This window comes from Pelobates fuscus, chromosome 9 (assembly GCF_036172605.1).
Source record: "Pelobates fuscus isolate aPelFus1 chromosome 9, aPelFus1.pri, whole genome shotgun sequence".
NCBI lineage: Eukaryota > Metazoa > Chordata > Amphibia > Anura > Pelobatidae > Pelobates > Pelobates fuscus.
Genome location: NC_086325.1, coordinates 129,927,707 through 129,949,460, shown reverse-complemented (window position 1 = coordinate 129,949,460; position 21,754 = coordinate 129,927,707). Strand labels below are relative to the sequence as shown.

The following is a 21,754-nucleotide window of genomic DNA, read 5'->3' as shown; positions in this document are numbered from 1 at the left end:
ACAAGCCCAAGCTTCGAATATACTCCATTGACTACAACCCTCTGTTGCCTGTCACTCAGCCACTGCCTTACCCATTCAACAATATTGGAATCCAAACTCAAAGATTGTAGTTTGTTGATAAGCCTTCTATGTGCAACAGTGTCAAAAGCCTTACTGAAATCGAGGTAAGCAATGTCTACTGCACCACCCTGATCTATAATTTTAGTTACCCAATCAAAAAAATCAATAAGATTAGTTTGGCATGATCTCCCTGAAGTAAACCCATGTTGTCTCTGATCTTGAAATCCATGTGTTTTTAGATGTTCAACAATCCTATCCTTTAACATGGTTTCCATCACTTTCCCCACTACTGAAGTTAGGCTTACTGGCCTATAGTTGCCCGACTCCTCCCTATTACCTTTCTTGTGAATGGGCACAACATTCGCTAACTTCCAATCTTCTGGGACTACTCCTGTTATCAATGATTGGTTAAATAAATCTGTTAATGGTTTTGCTAGTACACCACTAAGCTCTTTTAATAGCTTTGGGTGTATTCCATCAGGTCCCATTGACTTATTTGTCTTTACTTTTGACAGTTGAAATAGAACCTCTTCCTCTGTAAACTCACGTGTAATAAATGACTCATTTATCCTTTTTCTTAACTGAGGTCCCTTTCCTTCATTTTCATCTGTAAATACCGAACAAAAATATTCATTGAGGCAGTCAGCTAGACCTTTATCCTCATCTACATACCTTCCTTCTTTTGTTTTTAATCTAACTAATCCTTGTTTTACTTTTCTTTTCTCATTTATGTATCTAAAAAAGGTTTTGTCCCCCTTTTTTACTGACTGTGCTATTTTCTCTTCTGTGTGTGATTTGGAAGCTCTTATAACTTGCTTAGCCTCTTTCTGCCTAATCTTATAGGTCATTCTGTCTTCCTCACTCTGGGTTTTTTTATAATTACTAAATGCTAACTTTTTGTTTTTTACTATTTTGGCTACATCTGTGGAGTACCACAGTGGTTTCTTGAATTTTTTGCTTTTACTGACAAGCCTAATGCAATTTTCTGTTGCCTTCAGTAGTGCAACTTTTAAATAATCCCATTTCTTTTGGACTCCATTTAAATTGCTCCAGTCTGATAATGACTCCTTTACACATATTCTAATTTTGGAAAAGTCTGTTTTTCTAAAGTCTAAAACTTTTGTTTTTGTGTGGTGTGACTCAGCCACTGTTCTTATATTAAACCACACTGACTGATGATCACTGGATCCTAAACTTTCACCTACAGTAATATCTGATACCAAATCTCCATTTGTTAACACTAAATCTAGTATGGCCTCTTTACGAGTTGGCTCCTCAACGACTTGTTTTAGAGACAATCCCAGTAGGGAGTTTAGAATATGTGTGCTCCTGGCACAAGTAGCTATTTTTGTTTTCCAATTTATATCAGGAAGATTAAAGTCACCCATGATGATAACTTCCCCCTTCATTGTCATTTTAGCTATTTCTTCAACTAGTAGATTATCTAACTCTTCAATTTGTCCTGGGGGCCTATAAATCACACCTACACGAGTTACTGTGTGATTACCAAATTCTAACGTAACCCAAACTGACTCTATGTTCGCCTCACTAACCTTTATTAGGCTAGATTTTATGCTATTCTTTACATACAGGGCCACCCCTCCCCCTTTCTTGCCTTCCCTGTCTTTTCTATATAAAGAGTACCCTGGTATTGCTATGTCCCAGTCATTTTTCTCATTATACCATGTCTCAGTAACAGCGACTAAATCTACACTATCAGTTGCCATTATTGCCACAAGTTCATGGATCTTATTCCCTAAACTGCGAGCATTTGTAGACATGACTCTAAGCTTATCATTTTTTAACACACTTGCTACAGGCACCTTCTGTCCATTCTAAAGGTGAGTTTTACTCACAAATACGATACCAAACACACTAGGCCCAACTATGACCCAATTTTCCACATTTCCTTTTTCAGGTTCTTAAAGTATTCATCCTTGTCATAAGAGAATCCTATCTCTGTTGTCAGTAAATAAGAGAGGAAACATCACAAAAGTGTTAAAAGAGCCCTGGTCCTTAACGTACAACATGGCCAAAACAGGCCAGTCCTGAAGGGGTTAAACAGTTTTTAAACTTTATTTCAGGCACTGTCATTCCAGACAGGCCCCCTGCAGGCACTGCTGTGGACGGCTATTCGGTCCATGTGATCGCAAGGACCCCACCATCAGATGGCCCGGGAGGGACGGATCTGCAGCAGGGGGACTGCCTGGGATGCCAGGTAGGTTCCCACATTGTGATCGTCAGCGATCAGGTAAGTTCATAGGACGGCGTGGACGTACTATGCAGCCCACCGGGGCTAAGGGCCGGGTCCCCAAGGACGGCATAGTACGCCCGTCGCCTTAAAGGGGATAAAGTTGAGAGCCCATAGCTCTTGCTAGTCAGCCATTACTGTAAATAGTAAAAAAAAATAAAAAAAAAATATATAGATTCATTATAACTAACGAGAGCATAAAATCCTCCCTTATAACCCATCACCTTACATTGGATGTCTTATGGTAAATAAAGGCATGATGAATAATTAATTCCTCTCAATAACTATATATATTAGCAATAGCCCTTATAGGCTTTTTGTGGTTTGTTTGAACTATTTGTTTGTGGTGCCTAACTTGCAAGGGCTGGCTAACCACAGCATTATATAACCTTTCTGCTGCCAAAGTGTTTATTTTTTGTTGTTTTTTTTTACTATTTGTCTGCTAGCTGCTAGTATTACCAGCAGGCAAATAGTTTGGATATTTTTAATCCTTGCTGTGCTAGAGAGTGCTACTCACGTTGCTTTACAATGTGATGATCAATGGATTAAATAAATTAAAAAAATATATAAGAAATAAGACATTACTACAAGAAATTAGACATTACTATACAACAATATATTTAAATAACATATAAATATTATAATGACAACATTCAACATACAAACATACCAATGGCCATTGCAGCCCATTGCTATGGTTGGCCATGTCAGCCATGCTACACTGTCCTGTCAGCGAGAGTCCCCATCCCAATCCACACATGAGAAGGAAAGAGTAGGAAGAAAAAACCAACAGAAATCAACTGTCCAGCTTACCATCTGTAATCACCTTATTCAATGTTGTATCCCATTTCTCCCATAAATCGGAAGATTCCTCTATACATCTGATATAACCCTTTTCCATTTTTAACTGAAATTATATTTGAGCACTTAACTGAGAAATGGTGACATCATTCTCTCCTTTCCAATTTTTTGCTATTCATTTTTTAGTAGCAATCAAACAGTGGGTTATCAAAAATTGATCTATTTGCTTCAATTTTGGCCAATGTAATTGTAGTAACATTGTTACAAGGGTTTTTGGAAATTTGACCTCACTTAATCTGAATATAAATATTTTGAGTCCATTGCCATAATACTAAAATCTTAGTATAAGCCCACCAATGTGAACATAATTTACGGTTGCTACTCAACAATTCCAACATTTTTCATTTGAATCTGAAACAAACTTAGATAGTCTTACTGGGGTTAAATACCATAGGTAATCATTTTAAAGTGAGTTTCCATAAGTGAGAGTGAATGAACATATCTGTAGATTTTGGAACTTGAGGACATCCATTCCCTTTTACTTATCGTAATCTTTAAATTTTTCTGCCATCTTTTAAGGGCTGGAAGTATTGTGAAGGTTTTACTCGCTTCTATAAGTTTTATACATCATGAAAATATATCTTTTTTTTATTCTCCTGTAACAATCCTTTCATCAATTTATAAATAATTCCATCTGAAATTATTTCAACTCTTTCTAAAAAATGTTTAAATCTTCTGTATGTGAAAGTTTCAGCAACTGTCAAGTGGAATTCTTGTATTAATTAAATTATTTTAATTTATTATTTGAAACTAAATCTTGGATAGTGACTATATTTCTGGATTTCCATGTCTTTAACAACATATTAGTCATAATCCTCTCAATCACAGTCACATTTTGAAAATCAAAATTTTTGTTTCTCAGTCCTAATCTCCTATTGATTTTATTCCATTTAGAAGATATCTGTTTCCATATAAAGAAATAAGTGAAATTAAAATTTTTAGAGTTCCATATTAAATCTATTGAATTATTAATTTGACAAACTTCACGTTCCATTATATACCAGGCCTCTTTCTCTAATTGAGTTAGTTGGCATATCATTGCTAGAATGCCAGCTTCATAATATTTGTTAATGTCTGTATAATCTAGGTAATAGGAGTAGGTGATGTGTAGAGCCCCACAAGGGGAAACCAACATCAGGAGAGCTCCACTGTATAAGAAATGAGGAAGGGAGGCCCTACCTTTAATCAATCTAAGGATAAAAAGGGATATGCAAACAAAAAGAACAACTTGAAAAAAAGGGAGATCTACTAAACGGTGCCCAGGGGATCAATTGTCTGGAGTAGTAGCTAGCATCTAAGTTCCAGTTCCCCTAGTGTCCGACTGAAATGAAGGTAGTGTAAACGAGGTTAGGGAGAGAGAAGAGGCACAGGGTCCCCAGAGAACAAGGGACCAGGTAATCAGGTCTAAACGCAGATGAAAAGCCTCACACACACAAAAAAAAAAAATCTCTCAATTCACCCTAAAAGTTACCTCGACACGTGGTCTAACCACTAGTGTCTACCTGAACCAACTCTCCCTACTAAAGTTATAAATAAATAAATACCTAAAAATCAATAACCATAGTGGTAACAAAAATAAAAAAGTGCTACCAACTGCAGAGATTAAAGAAAAAGAAAACACTTGACGCGCGTTTCGGCGTGTTCAAAACACCGTCGTCAGGAGCCTGTGAACATGAGCAGCTTGTTGTTCCATTTAAATACCTATTGCTGATGAAACATGGCCATCGGCTGTTCAATGTAGGAGTTCCTGAGGGGCGGAGTATCTAAACTCTATTCTGCAGTCTACCAGGGGTGTGGCATGTCGTCACATATTCTACATCTCAAAAACATAGTGAAGACACACCCTGCCAATGACATAGCTTAGCTGGCAAAATCCCTGGCCACCAAGCCTGCTAAAAAAGGCAAGGCTGCAGGTTCAAATCCTGGCAGGGCCAACCCAACACCCCATCTGTCCGAGGTCAGCAAAACAAGCTGATTTTGAATTATTTAATTTGTAATTATTTAATTTGTCATTTGAAACTGCACCAATGTCGGTAGGGACATTGATGGGTTGGTTAAAAATCGTATCATATTGTCAGTGTAAAGTGACAATTTAAGTTCGCTTATTGCTAATATTTGTACTCTAATTCTTCTAGCCAATACTTCTAAAGTTAGTATGTACAAAATAGGGGAAAGCGGACATCCCTTTTTAAGTTTAAACCATTTTGAACAGATATTAGGGCCAATCGTTCTAGCCATTGGAGAGGAGTATAACGCTAATATTGCAGTTGAAATCCAACCCGTAATGCCAACATTTTCCAAAGTACTATTCATAAAAGCCCAGCTGACCCTGTCAAAAGCCTTCTCGCATCTAATGACAGGTTCAGCGTGGTGACATGTCAATTACATTAATCAATCTTCTTATATTGTTATTCATCATTCTATCTGGCACAAAACCTATCTGATCAGTATGAATCAGAATGTTCAATACATATTTTAATCTGTGTGATATGACATATCAACATTAATAAGGGAGATTGGACGATAATCTTTTACGTCAGTTGGATCTTTTCCTGGCTTAAGTATTGGTAAGATGTTTGCTTTAAGCACTCGCTTAAAAAAAAACTTCCCTTACAGACAACGTTATTAAAGGAATCTTTCAAATGATCTACATTTAAGTTTTTCATTGCTTTATAGAATTTATTACCAAAGCCGTCTGGTGCTGGTGATAATAATTTTAAATTTTTATATATTTTTCGGAATTAATTTTTTTACTTAATATTCAACTATCAATTTTGATATTTCATGAATCCAAAAATTACAATTATTTATATAATTCCAACATATTCTGCATTGCTGTACAATAGGTAAACAAGAGACAAACATTTAATGTTAACAAAACATGTTTGACATACGGGAACAGTGTGCGAAGAAGACCCTTTCCAAATAATCTTACAATCTAAAGGTATGAGGGACAAATACACAAAGGGAAGTGAGGGAATCAAATAACCTGTGTGATACCTAAAAGATGAGATTGGTGTTTAGAAGAAGGTAGCACAGTAGATTGGAGATTTCAGAGGAAGGTTGTAAGGGCTGAGAAGTAAAGGGGGGAGTTGATGGGCTTCTTTCAAGAGGTGTGTTTCTAGATATTTTTGAAAGACTGTAGGGACTAGGAGTGCCGAATGTGCCACATGAGGGCACTCTGTAATGAGTAGGCAACCTTGGAGAAGTCCTGCAGGCGAGGGTCAGGGGTGAGAATTGTTTAGTTACACATTATTGGTGGAGCAAAGAGGCTGGGGTATATCTGATTATGAGGGAGGAGATGTAAGCAGAGGCATAGTTATGGAGAGCTTTTTAGGTAAGAATAAGAACTTTGAACGAAATCATAAATGATACAGGAAGCCATTGTAGAAACTAACAGAGGGGTAAGAGTTGCTGGATCTTAGGAGTGTCTTAGCTGCATCCTGAGTGAAAGTGACAGGATTTGGTGATCAATTTTATATAACGGTTAAAGGAAAGGTTAGATTCACTGAGCACACCAAAGTTATGATAGCTCCATTAACCATTACCTAAATGTTATGATAGCTCCTTTAGCCTCATGGGAAACATAAAATACAATACGTTCACTCTTGGAGAGGTTGAGTTTTAGGAATCATGACATCATGTAGAGGTATTTCAGCGTATCATAAGCATACAGGTGATATTGATCATCACACAATGATATTAGCTCACCCAGAAAGGCAATGTAAATTAAGTAGAGAAGAGGTCCCAGTACAGAGCCTTGTGGAACTCCAACCAAGAGAGGTACAGAAGAGAATGAGGAATCATAGAAGAAGACACTGAAGGAGATTTTAAAATCTCAAAGTATACTGGATAGAATGACCAAGGACTGGAATTGAGGGAGCCAGACTGAGAAGTGTTTCAATAAGGAATCAGTGTTAGGATCTTCTGGAACGTGAACACACAGACAGAATTACTAACAAATACTCATTATACGGGTCCTTAGAATTGCCAGGTTATATGAATTAACTGAGTCAGTATATGAAGCTGAGGTCAAAGGATTACAGAGGTGCGGAATAACAAATAAAAAAGCCGAGGTCGAAGGGTAAACAATACACAAGAGTCAGTCAAAGTTCCAAACAATTCACAAGAAAAATGCACTATTGGGATACCAAGGAACCACAACAGGGTAGGGAAACAAGGAATGGGAGAGGTAAGTATATTTAGGCTTTAGTTAACAGTGATTGGATGAATGCCATTTGAAATTAACCACTATTTTTGGGGGGTATATGGCCCTCCTAAACTGAGCCCTGATGTCACTGATATGCGCCGAATCCTGTGAGTCATTCGGCTGCATATATAAACATGCTACACGCAAGCGTGCAGCATCCGTCGGAATGTCGGAGGGAATCACGGCATTCGGAGTTGAGCCATCGGGTAAGCAGGCAAAAATCCTGATAACCAGGGTGTCCAGAAGGGCAGAATAATAGTCAGAAGGGGTGAAAAAGGCAGATGGCATGAACTTCCAAAGAAAAAAAAAAGAAGTTGAAATGTACAGCAAAGGAGAGCAGAACACCCACAACACCACTTTTATGGGTCAGGAAGTATGTGAAAGTTGGAAGTCATTATAAAACAGGGAAGCAGCAATAGAACAATCTGAGGTGGAGAACCAAGTTTCAATGAGGGCCAAGAAATGGAGGGAGTTTGAAATAAGACATCATGACTGACAGCTTATTTTTTTTAAAGCTACAGACTGTCCAAATATTCTATGCAGTGACAATTGAAATACATGTCGCGCTAGAGGGATGTTTATAATTCTAGAAGGGTCCCTAGAATGAAAGGGAGCAGGGCAAGGGTTAGGGGAGATGTTCATAGCTAGAAAATAGAAAGTGAGAGACGGTTTGAGTGAGATATAAAGGTGTTTGAGGGGAATTTAGGTCTAGAAGAGTGGATATCAAGAGGGGGGAGAAGAGAATAGAAAGACTTGGAGAATAGCAGACGTGCAACTTAAGGGTTGTATGAGTGAAAGGAAATGACAAAATAGTATTATAAATCATGGAGGCAACAGAGAAAAAAAATAAAGTAGACAACATTTTAGAAGAGGGGTGGGGAAGCAAGTAGAATATAGATAAAACTAGTGTGATTAGAGGTAACAAGGCATGGTAGACAGAATTGGGAAATAGGAAGTGGGTTAGTAAGGAAAGGGCACTGCAGAGGTTAATGTGAGACTGCAACAATATCAGGGAGTATGGGGAAGAATGTTAGGAGTAGATCAGAAGATGTGTATATCTGGTTTCCAGAGAGAGTAGTTTTAGTCAAATGTCATAGGTGAGGCCGCATAATATTGCCATATTATATTCTGTGTTTATTAAATGATTTGAAAAGCTAAAATGGAAGAAAAGAACATCAGATTTAAAAAAAATGCAGTATATTATAATATATAATTGTGTTACTTACACATCATTAGAACGGATTACAGAATTGGCTGAGAAACTTACTTGTAATATCACATCCAAATAACTCCATCCGTAGTGCAGCTCTTACTCCTGCATGGGTAGGGTAAAGCCGCAGGAAGCGAGCAATGATCGGAGGATCAAAAATATTCTCACGAACAGCGGAAGAATCTACATTTCCAAAAAATACCTTAAAAAATAATAATGAATTATTATTCCTATGCATACACAGGGTTATTTGTGTGAAAAGTGATGCTACGTCAATGCAGTGGATCACCAAAGAAAGGACTTTTCACATCCAGCACATCAGCACAATTTTTTTTTCCCAAGCAAAAACAAAACCTATTAGCAAGCAGTTATGCAGAGTGTGAAAAGTCCTGCACAACAGCAGAAACTAACAATGTTTCCAAACACAGTTATGACAAGTACAGCCACATCAATAGTAGTTTTCAAAGTCAGCAAGGGCAATAATTTTCACATCCTGCACAACAGCATAAAAATTATATTTTTCAAAAACAAATCTACTGAACAGAGACCTAATGTTGCATATTTATATAGGCAATCCTACTTGGGGGATTAGGGGAAGCCATCTACTAAAAAGCCCCTTATTGGGTATTATTTGGTAATAGGGGAATCCTGCATCATGGTATCAAATTAGGGGAGCTATTTACTAAACAGCACCCTAATTTGGTATTGGAATCCCACATCAAGGTACCTAATTAGTGAAGCCATTTACCAAGCTGTGACCTATAGGGCCCTAAAGGATGTCAAAATTAACAAAACATTTCAAACAAATTTCAAGTCCTTTGAATTTTTATTACCCAATTTTGCCAAAACTATTTTTAAAATGACCAAAACAAAACCAGAACAGACCAGTTTCTGTCTGTAGTTTCTCTGACTGTCTGCAGCCAGGTTATGAATTTAAAGCAGTTCATTCAGTTCTGTTATGGGCTGTGTGCATACATTTCATTAGGAAAACTTAGGGTAAAAGGAGCAGGGGGCATGGCAGAGATTGCCTATTAATGAGGTAAAAACGTTAGAAAAAGACATTAAAGTTGTATTGGTGACCGGAGTACTCCATTAAAAATAAATAATATATATGTGCTCTGCAATAATACAAGTTGTAACATGTCATGTCCCTAATCATGTTGACACAGTCCAAATACAAAATACAACAAACAGTGATACATGGGGGGGCGGGGCCGGACCGCCGAGCTGGACGGTCGCAAGCCTGAGCAGCTCCTGCAAGCTACTGAAATTTACCCTCTAAAAACAAATCTCACCGCCTGAAATCAGACCGCCAGACCAGATACCCGGAGCTGAGGGACTACTGGACCCGGGGAGAGGCTGGCTCACCGTGCTTCAGTCCCCCGGGGGGAGAGGACCATGTTGCCCCAACCTGGGCCTTCTCCTGCGGTGAGTGGGGCAGACGGCCGCTGCCCCACTATCCTGCGCCATGGAACCCAGCCACGAGTGCAGAACGGCGCGGGTCCGGCTCCGTTTCCCCCCCCTATGGACCGGGGGGGTGATCCCGGTCCTCTACCTGTGGCACTGACTGCGACACGGCAACTGAGTCCAGGGAGCCCGCCCGCCACACCTAAAATGGCGGACGCCATGTGGACAGAAGGCAAAGGGAAGATCTGCTCCCATCTCCCGCTCACAGCCAACAGGGCGGCTCAAACATCCCGGTCGTACTACACGGAGAGAAGGCGAACCCAGCTCCAAACATTGCAGCCGCGCAAAACAAAGCTGAGCTACACAAAAGTTAAGAATGAACACTTACCTTACAAGGCTCCTCCGCGACCCGCTGGCAGGCCCAAGCTACCCAAGGTGAAGAGAGCCCAAAAATGGCGGACCACACCACCCCGCTCACGAAGATCCTACGCTGCTCATCTAAACATGACCAAGCATCCCAGCATGAAAACGGCGGTAACCGCAAAGACTTACCTGGCACGACCCGACCGGGCCACCCCTAAAAACCTGCCTCACAACTGGCATGCGGGCCCCTACCCAGGAAGGCACCAGAGCTCAATAGCGGGAATATCGGAGCAGGGATGCAGAGTACCCCAGCACGGCATCGGATGACCCCAGGACTGAGTACAGGTACCACGGTACCCCAGCAGTGCACCCTCGGTACCCACACCTTGCGCCCAGATGAACCTAAGGTCCACCCACCGTAATAGCATGTTCCCTGCCTCTAGTTTCACAGCGGGACTCAAAAACCTGATATACCTGGGGAGCCTCCCGGGAGAAACCTTTATTAATCACAGTACCTATCCATGTGAATGCCTTTAGCGCAAAAATCAGTTTGCCTAGCATAGTTCATTTTCCACCAATCCTTTTAGCATATGGTTAATATGTTTATCCAGAAGCATGTTTGATTTTTTGATTTTTTTTATATTTCGACTGACATGTTATTTCTCTTACTTTAAAAAGAAGGAAAAAAAAAAAGGGAAAAATATGCAAATGCTGTATCTGTCATACCAATGTTACCTTTTATCATATTCTGCCTTACATGCGGCTGTTGTCATGGCAATGCATGATCATATGCACTCGCTGGCATTCTAAACATAAAGATTGACACCGGCGGTACTTATTGTTTAACCAGCTAGCCTTCTTATATTAGCTTAGCATTTTCCTGTTGAGGTCACATAACTGAATAGTCTACTACTGCTACTACTAGGCTTAAACTACAATAGGCTCTATCAAAAGCGACTGGCTCACTGTGGAAGAATGCCTAGGTGCCACAACAATAGGCTACAGTTAAAAACTTAATCGTATCAGCCAGCTTATTTAGCTAGCAATGTACAACTGTCTTACTCGCGATGTTATCGATTTAACCATAGCACTGACTAAGCCTGATTATAGCGTGAATGTACACTTAAAATCAAAACTATATTGTTACAATTATTGAAGCCTGAACATGTTGTAAAAATGTACCTCCTAACTACCTAAACAACGTAAACCTTTCATTTTATTACTACAAAAAAGTGCAAGATTTATTGTCTACCCTTATGCTCCAACTGTTTGTAATGTGCTAGAGGAATGCCTTTGGGGTACCTCATAAGCAACTGTTATCATCATACGCACTACAAAAAATAAAGAATAAAAAAAACAAAACAAAAAAAAAAACAGTGATACATGGGAAACTCTATAGAGTGTTTAGGAAATTAGTAAACAAACTGAAAAAAAGGACCTACAAGGTATTATATTCTGACATTGGTCTTAATATAATGCTGTTGGATATGTTTTCCAAATTATTTAATATGTTAGGATAAACTTTTAAAATTATTTTATATTACGAAATTATATTATGGAAAATATCTTACAGTAGTAATATTTAGAAATTTGACTATTGACATATTTTTATGCATGGTATATTTTTTTGCTATTTTAATATGTTAAAAAATAATTTTATAACATGACAGGAGGCTTCGTATTTGCTTTAGTCTCTCTTTACTAGAACTCCACAGCAGCACAGAAAAACAACCAATCAGAAAAAAGTTAGGTACTATAAAACCCCCTTCCCATTGCATCATTTCCTCTTTCTTTGCTGCTCCGCATCAGTACAGGTCAGAATTGTTATGAACTATGCTTGGTTGTGAGATTTATTTGCCTTTCTGGCTCTTTTTCTTTGGGGAATGTTTCCTTTACATTACTGATAGTTTTTCATGTGTTTATTTATACAGATTACTGGTAGTTTGCTATGTGTTTATTTATACAGATTACTGACAGTTTGCCATGTGTTTATTTATACAGATTACTGGTAGTTTGCCATGTGTTTAGTTATACAGATTACTGGTAGTTTGCCATGTGTTTATTTACACAGATTACTGGTAGTTTGCCATATGTTTATTTACACAGATTACTGGTAGTTTGCCATGTGTTTAGTTATACAGATTACTGGTAGTTTGCCATGTGTTTAGTTATACAGATTACTGGTAGTTTGCCATGTGTTTATTTACACAGATTACTGGTAGTTTGCCATATGTTTATTTACACAGATTACTGGTAGTTTGCCATGTGTTTATTTACACAGATTACTGATAGTTTACCATGTGTTTATTTATACAGATTACTGGTAGTTTTCCATGTGTTTATTTACACAGATTACTGGTAGTTTTCCATGTGTTTATTTATAGTTTTCTGTTAGCTTTCCATGTGTAAATGTCACAGATTTCTGTGAGTTTCAGGTAGATATATCACAGATTACTGTGAGTTTCCATATGTATATTTATATCACAGACTACTGTGGGTTCTATGGCTATGTATATGTATACATCACTGATTACTGTGGGTTCTATGACTATGTATATATCACAGATTTCTGTGAGTTCTATGTCAGTGTATATAGCACGGCTTGCTGTGAGTCTTAGTGCTATAGATATCACGGATTGCTGTGAGTTTCACTGACGGTAGATGTCAGTCCTGTCTATGCCGATACTATTCTATCTTATCAGGCTTCTTGGGAAGATTCATTGAGTTGAAGAGACCTCCTGAAGAGACCATGAGTACTATACCCTTCAGGCGGTACGATGATGATGATGACCTACAATAAAGATAAGATATATCATACAGATCTGTATGTACATGTGCATTACAATTTGCACTTTAAAGAAGGTATTGCTCAGCAGAGCTTGATTTTATGGACACTATATCACTGGAACATATCCAGCTTAAACCCAATATAACGGGCTTTACCTCTATGTTGCCTGCTGGGCACTTAGGGACCGCCAGTCCCGGTTACGGTTTATTCACACAGTAGTACGCTGTCTAAGATTAGTCTCTAAGGGTCCTAGGTCACAGGATACCCGGAGGATTTACAGACATTTAGGGGACTATGCCAAACTCAGAGGTCCCCATTACTCATTTAATATGAAACCCAGGATTGGCCTGCTATGTCTGTGCCCCATTGATTGGCCTGCTATGTCTGTGCCCCATTGATTGGCCTGCTATGTCTGTGCCCCATTGATTGGCCTGCTATGTCTGTGCCCATTAGAACGGCCTGCTATGTCTGTGCCCATTAGAATGGCCTGCTATGTCTGTGCCCATTAAAACGGCCTGCTATGTCTGTGCCCCATTTATTGGCTTACTATGTCGGTGCCTATTTGAAGGGCCTGCTATGTCCGTGCCTATTTGCTTGGCCAACTATTCTGTGTCCATTCATTTGGCCTGCTGGGCCTCTGCCCTTCTGACGGGCCTGCTCTATTGGAGCCGAACCCCTTTTGGCCGCAGGCCTGGGGGAATATCACTGAGGAAAAAACAGTGCCCATCAGTGACATGGAAATAGGCAGGTGTCCAGACAAGTACCATTGCCATACTATCCAAGAGGACACCAATGTACGGCCATCTGAATATGCTGGGAAGGGTGAAGGCCCTAAACCTCATGCCTGAAGGGCAGGGTTTCGTATGAAGACCCCGGACACATCCACAGTTTACTCCAAACCGGCAACGGCACATCTCCAAGGAGAACTTCGCACAGGCAAGGACCGGTACTCAGACACCTACAGGAGAAAGCGGTGTTTTTCCTTGTCTTTAGCATCTACTGCGTATCTGCCTCTCGGAATCCTTATAGGTGTCGGTAGTTTTTTCCCGCGTTAGGTTAGCTCCTGGCCCTGTCCAGTGGGGCTTACTTTTATTACCTTCCGGCCTGCTATTTGCCTTCTATCTGAGATAGAATTGGTGTATTTACTCTTATCTGCGTTAATTGTTGCTTTTTTGTTCTTTCATGACTTCCTTTTCCTTTTCGTTCGGGTCGTCGAGAGGCCTGACTTGACCTCCTCCGACCTCCCGGGCACTCGTGGATTGCGGAGAACGTCTCCAGCTTTCCTCAGACTACCAACGGTCTTCCTGGACCCCGCGCGCGCGCATGGGATCCGGATAGTCGGTTGATAGTTTTCCATCGTTGTTTCCGAAGATTGCCCTCAGCCTTATGCGGACATTAATAAGTGGTGTGCCCTGCAGTTGGTCACCCTGAGTCTCTAGGGACTCTAGTTTGGATCACAGGAGGGTGCGGCCCTCCATCACCTCGATCCGAGTATATTTATTTTCAGAAACAGAGGGCGAACCCCTCTCATAAACAGAACCGGATACTGATTTGTTATTAGAGGGCGCAGCCCCTCCCTCGACCTCAACCAGATACTGGGCTGGATACAGAGGACAGGTTTGGAGGACACATTCTCATAGAGAGAACCGGTCACAGATGTAGACTCTGCTGTTGGTTATTAATGGGTGCGGCCCGCTCAGGCTAGCAGCCGGGCGCTATCACGGTATGCGATCACATTAGTAGAGAGCGCGGCTCTCTCATACACTCGATGCTCTACAGTACCGGCCATTTGTTCATCACACAGGCTTGTACCTGTGCAAGACATTGATGACTACATAGAGAGGCGTCCCTCCTGCATTCAATTAGAGCTGACGTCCATGCTACTGATTTCGTTATAGAGGTCTGCCTGGTCATGCAAGATATACATACTTAGACTGGATCCCTCTATTCTATCTACTGTAATGGATCTACTGGATCCGGACCGCTGTAACACACGTGAGAAATACTCACAGAGGTATAACGGGGGGAGACTCCCACTTATTTACACACACTCCTGGAGATGGTACGGCTAACGGATGGACCTCCGGTATTACGAGAGTGCAGGTTTTGGTATATTCTGCACCATATAATACAGAGAATTGCTTTCTGTTTTGGATATCCAGACCATTACAAACAAACTGCGCAGACAGTTTCTCCCATGTCAAGATATCAGGAGATACGGAGACCTTCATGGAGCAAACGGGCACTGCCTTGCTCGGATAACAAGATTAAGGAAGGCTTATTACCCGGTCTGAATGTAAACCGTACGTATGGATCACATGGTAAGACCGGAAACCCCGGTTGTCTTTACTTCCCCGGTCATTAAGATCTTGGGATAAGATGGCAGGACTGCCCCGTCTCCTCTGAGCGCATACCTGGTGAACAGGGTTCGGAGATGGTGGACCCTCCATCTATACTCTATTTATCCCTCACGGGAGCCGTTTTGTTGGATTCTTGCTAACCTACTTTTCATCTACCGTCGAGGAGACCTACGAGACTTTATGGAGGTACCTGGTGTGCCCCTACTCCTACACAAACATCTTTCACTCTTAGACGAGGACAAATCCGCATGGAAATCTGCGCTCCAGTTTGCACTCCCCATCCCTTGGAATATTTCTGGGATTCACTATTCCCTGAATAGTCGACCACCGTTCCTCTACACAAGTTCAGTTCGGAACCCTGAATGGACGTCCTTTTGGAGTCTTTTCTCTACCACATCCGAGGATTACACAGTCCATTTGGAATATTGGAATCACTTAGGATACGGCTAGTCTGACCACACTCTTGCCTGCATTATAAATTTATTCTCGGATGAGACATCTCACCGGATAGGCCAGGAGGGAACGAAAGATCCTACTCGGTTCTATTGCGACTTGGTGGTGGACTTGGCGCATCCCTTGAGAGTGGAGGTCTACCTGCAAGGCCACATTCCTGGGTGCCCCTGGCACGATCGGTGGAGCAACCTTATACATCAAGAGTTGTGACATAGTTGCAGTGTCTTATCGCGGCCCTAAGTCCGCAAATGACCTTCGACATTTTATAACTGCAGGGAAATGGCTAATAGGTCAGTTTGCCAGCTCATGGACCGGCTGGTAGGTAACAGGTCGCGACCCCACGTACATTGGATCTATCAGCGGAGGATGTTTTTTCCGTTTCTGGGATACTTCATCGCAGTTGGAAAGTCCATTTGGGTTTGCTCGGGTAGCTGCGAAACAAACAGCGTGGAATTTGTTGACTGAGCGTTAAAACAGCAAATACGAAGCCTCCTGTCATGTTATAAAATTGTAGATTATGCTAGCTTTAGTGTACCTATAATCTTAATTTTATTAATGACAGGAGGCGAGTATTTCCCACCCGTTCTTTTTTTTTTTTTTTTAAATTCTTTATTTTTGCACACGATAGGTAAGGCATTAACCGTACAACTTGTAGGCTTGCGCAGAAGCCGGTATACAAATAATATGTCAGGTAGATACAGTAATAGACATTAGCCATCATCACATGCTTCAGCTGGAATTCTACTGAACTCGCCTCCCCGCGTGGAGTATATGTTCCCCACCCGTTCTTATCCCTCCCTTTAATTTTATAGTTTGGATTAATCAGGTACGTATACAACTCTGCTTGTTGTTTCTGCTACCTGTCACCTGTCCTTATGTCTGTTTTTCATAAGTAGGGTTGGGATATCTACATATTAAGGTAATTTTGTTTGCTACATTGGGTATCTACAAGTTTATTCAAAATACATTTCATTGGATAATCAACCTGTTCGATTCTGTTTTTCTCTCGTTTCAGTTTCCAGTCCTTCAGCGCTATCTAGTGTGGCACTTCGTCGTGGATGGTAGACATTGACTTATTTATTTTCAGTCCATCAACGCTATCTGGTTGACAGTTCTTCTCAGACATTGGACATCGCTGTATTCTTCGTATCTGGACTTCATTGCTTCCCATTATTTTTTCTGCCTTTGTTCTGTTTTGTCGCAGCTTGAAAGAGGAAATGATGCAATGGGAAGGGGGTTTTATAGTACCTAACTTTTTTTCTGATTGGTTGTTTTTCTGTGCTGCTGTGGAGTTCTAGTAAAGAGAGACTAAAGCAAATACTCGCCTCCTGTCATTAATAAAATTAAGATTATAGGTACTAGCTAGCATAATCTACAATTTTAAATGTTGGTCCAAAAATAATTTGGAGGGGCGTGAGCCTTGACTGTGATGGCCGCCTGATTACTGAGCTCCGTGCCACCAAGCATTAATTAGCCCTGTACCACAGCACAGAATTCCCCCGATGGGCCGCACAAAACGCCCCGACATACCCCGAGGGGAACACAGACAGCCGGGAGCACTGGCCCGATGGACGGCTACATCCAGACCCCGACGGGTCCCGCGCAGGAAACACATGGCTCCAAAATGGCGCCTACCCCATCAGCCGCATCCCCGACCACTGATATGGGAGCCCCCATGCTGACAGACATAGGGGCAGAACTGAGGAAACTCACCGAGTCCATGGTAACAAAGCAGGATCTCCAGACCCTCTCAGCAATGCTGCAGGAGTCTCTCACCACAGCGGTCACCACGCTGCGCGCCGACATCACGGCCCACGGCACCCGCATACAGGCCCTATAGAACAAAGCACAAGACTCCTTAGCCCAAATCAGGGCCTCAGGCACTGCGATCTTCAGGCAAGGCTCCATGCTACTCACACTCCGGCGACACACAGAGGATCTGAATAACCGGAGCAGGCGCTTTAACATCAGAGTGCAGGGAATACCAGAGCCCCAAGGTGAGGAGGACGCTGGGGGACTGCTGATCGCGCTCTTTCGCCAGATACTCAGACTAGACAGGGCCCACCGGGCACTGCAACCGTGCACTCCAGAGGGAGCCCCCTGAGATCTGATCTGCTGTCTCCACTCCTACCAGATCAAAGAATTAATAATGCGGAAGGCAAGATCGCGCAAGTCATGGCACTTCCAAGACTCAGAGGTCACCCTCTATAACGGCCTGTCCCCGCTCAACCTGGAAGCTCACAGAGCATTGCGCCCGGTTACGCAGGCCCTCTGGGACAAGAAAATCCCATTGAAGTGGGTTCACCCCTTCAGCCTCCAAGCCAAACATCGCAATGAATGGGTGCAGGCCAGGTGGCCCGAAGAGGTCCCAGCGTTCCTTAAAAAACTGGAACTCCCCCACACCGAAGTGCCAAACTGGATACTGGGGCCCCTGGAAACCAGACCGCAGCAATACGTGCCACACCGACACCAACGGAGGCCCTTCGCCTCAACGCTGCCAGGAGATGGCCACACGAGGTGAATAGCCTGCAAGCAACACAACACTGTAGGTGAGAAGTTACCCCCTGAGACCTGAAGTCTACACAGCAACCGCAGGTATGCCACACACCTCAGAGCCCATTTGGGAGGGGATGCAGGGGGGACCCCATGGGACTGCCCAACCAGCCCTGAGTGCAACTGCCCACAACACAGCGCCACACCACATGGGCCAGCCCCACCCCACTAAAGGGAGCATGGGCTCCCAACCAGAACTGGCAGTACCAAAGCTGACCCCAGGGCTTTCACCGACACTCCGTATGCCTGACCACCCCTTTGCACCCACCCCAAGCTGGCCTACCCAGCGGAAACACCGAGGTTGGGAACCGAACGTTTTGGTAGGGGTGATCAGGCACCTGAGCCACGCTCACCCCCAGCTCTAAAGCAGGCCGAAGCATAATCACACACCGCCTGTCTCTCCACCCCACCCACATCATTGGATTGGGGCTACCCCACGTTAATCCACACTCACTTGCAGATATAGGGGGAGAAGGGGGCACAGCTCAGGTGGGGAAGTGGGACAAGGGGACCCAGTGAAGGGACGAGACAACCCAAGACCAGCAACGTGTGTACTGTATCCAGCGGGTGACGGTGATTCACTACATACACAAGCCCATTGACAACAGTGGACTACTGCGGGTGGAGGATCCCAGGACACAAGGGCTGGGAGTAATAACGCCACCACACACCTCCACCTCCCCCCCCAAAAAAAGGGGGGGAGGGAGGGGCATATGAATAAATAATTGTATAGTGCGGGGGCACGTTGCAACCCACGTAAACCACTGCAGTGTTGTAATACCTATGTTACCTATTGCATATTAAGATGTTACCTGGTAACCTTACGGCCAGGGAAATGGGAACTACCCAGAACTGGAGGGGGGCTATGAGGGAATTTCTATACATAATGCACATGTTATATGTTACAATGTTATGATGTTATATTAATGGTATGTATCGAACACGACTACGTGGCCTATGGCCGCACTCTCTCCTCGGGTTCTTCTCTTCGACTTAGGCAGTGTTGCCGTTACGTCGAGCCCAACTAGAGTCATGTGAATTTCGTCACTGCAGGGAGCTGCCGCTTTATCCCTATAGGGTGATTCCCGGTGGGGTCGGTTGCCAGCTTCCCACGCAGTCACAAGAACAACTTCTCAGTCTACTTACACCGGCCCTCTGAGGCCTACATGTAATATTCCCATACCCACACCCCCCCTCCTCCCTCACGCACCTCCCTTTGGACTTGCCGGGTTGCTCCCTCCCCACCAGAGGGCGGGGCATGATCGAGCGGCTCCTCACTGCTCCCCGGCCCCCGCTTACTACCCCTAGCATACTGTTACAGACCAGACACCCTGGTAGTTAGCACATAAAATTGTCGGGGACCGAACATACCAGAGCGAAGGACACACCTCTTACGCGACTTACACAGAAACTGCACATCGATTGCGTTCTTACAAACAGCTACTAGATGCATATTTGCAAAAACAGAATATTCAAGGATATAATCTTTCAATGTAGGGTAATAACTGCTTGATCCAAGGATAAATCTGACTGCCATTCTAGGGTCAAGAAGGAATTTTTTTCCTAGCTTGTTGCAAAATTGGAAGTGCTTCAAACTGGGTTTTTTTGCCTGCTTTTGGATCAACAGCAAAAAAACATATGTGAAGAAGGCTGAACTTGATGGACGCAAGTCTCTTTTCAGCTATGTAACTATGTAAATATGTAACAAGAGACGCACTTCATCGACTCAGCGGCCCTGGCACAAAAAAAATGTTCAGAGGCCAACAAGCGCATGCTTAAGTCCACAAACTCAAGAACTCCATAGGCCGAACAACTCAAATACCAGAGGAAATTGCAGAGGAATTCCGAACATACTACTCCTCCCTATACAAAATCTCCCAAACTGTTAGGGAAGACAGAAGGGAGGACCATTAAGGAGTCAGTTTCTGGAGACCTTTATCGCCTCCACCCTCTGGGCAGACAACGCCATGACACTTGAAGACCCGATTACGGATAAGGAGTTGCTGGGGGGCCATCAAAACCGGAAAGACTGGCCGAGCACCAGTGTTATGGGCAAATGCAAATATTACAAGTTTTAGAATGAAATGTTGTATTTCTTAAACTGTGTACTTTGTCTTTAAGAGATATTGCAAATTGACAAGGTGTTAGAAATGGAACATATTGTTTTTCATAGATGTTTCTTTAAGCAATAACCTCAGTGCATAATATGTTTGCGCCATTTTGTCCCAGACGAATTACAATAACAATAATGCATAAACAAGCTTCAAGGCTATACTACGACTCTTTCAGTACACAATATACTGTTGTAACCCCAAGTTAATGGAACTTCCCCAAATCCGGGAATCTCCCACGACTGTGCACTTACGTCTTAGTATAAACAACAGATAAGCTATTCAGACTTTGGGAAGCCATCTTGTCCCAAGTTGGTGGAAGTTCCCCAGGTCCGGGAGTTTCCCATGACGTGTGCACTTGCTTTTAGTTATGGCCTTGTATCTAAAGGGAGGTCCTAAATTGATTTAAAGTAGACAAGTTACTTTTTCATATTTGAACTATGGTGACCCTAAAATGACGACACCTAAGGTATAAATAGGTGTACTTTTAAATGTTAACAAACAGAGGAGAGACTTGGAGACAGATGCTGCTCCATCTTAAAATGACAGAGAGGCTGACATGATGACATGTTCAGAATGGTATGTTAACCTACTAATAATATTTGCAAGCATTTAATTTCATCTTATAAACTCTGCTATAATGGATTTTATATGTCTATATTTATATTTTTATATAATAAATATCTAAAAGACAAAACTATTGCTTCCAAGACAATCCTTATTTTATGTTGTATTCTCAATTATTTATATATGTTAAATAGAGGATCTCTTACTAACTATATCAAATTATGGCTAAGATATATGTATGGTTAGCCCTACTAAGTTCTATGCTTTAAGACATTATAGTGGTAAATAAGGGAACCGCCAGCGGTTACACCAGGGCCAGACGGACTGACGTTAGACTATTATAAGAAATTCAGCACTATCCTGATCCCAGCCCTTAACACGTTGACCGAGGGTGGTCGATTTCATTGAGAATCACTATCCACTACAATCACTATTCTCCCCAAACCAGGGAAAGATCCGGAATCTTGCAAGAGTTATAGACCCATATCATTACTAAACGTTGACATCAAACTCCTCACGAAAGTCCTTGCGTCCAAGCTCGGTACGAGACTCCCGGATCT

At 42.2% G+C, this 21,754-nt stretch overlaps 1 protein-coding gene across 1 annotated transcript in view; it reads right to left on the bottom strand.

Annotated features, from left to right (window-relative positions):
• F8 (coagulation factor VIII) overlaps positions 1-21,754 on the bottom strand; it is a 595,138-nt gene that overhangs the window by 63,635 nt on the left and 509,749 nt on the right. The window contains exon 23 of the mRNA XM_063432427.1: positions 8,650-8,794. Within this exon, the coding sequence (XP_063288497.1) occupies positions 8,650-8,794 (145 nt within the window). The remainder of the gene's footprint in view (positions 1-8,649; positions 8,795-21,754) is intronic.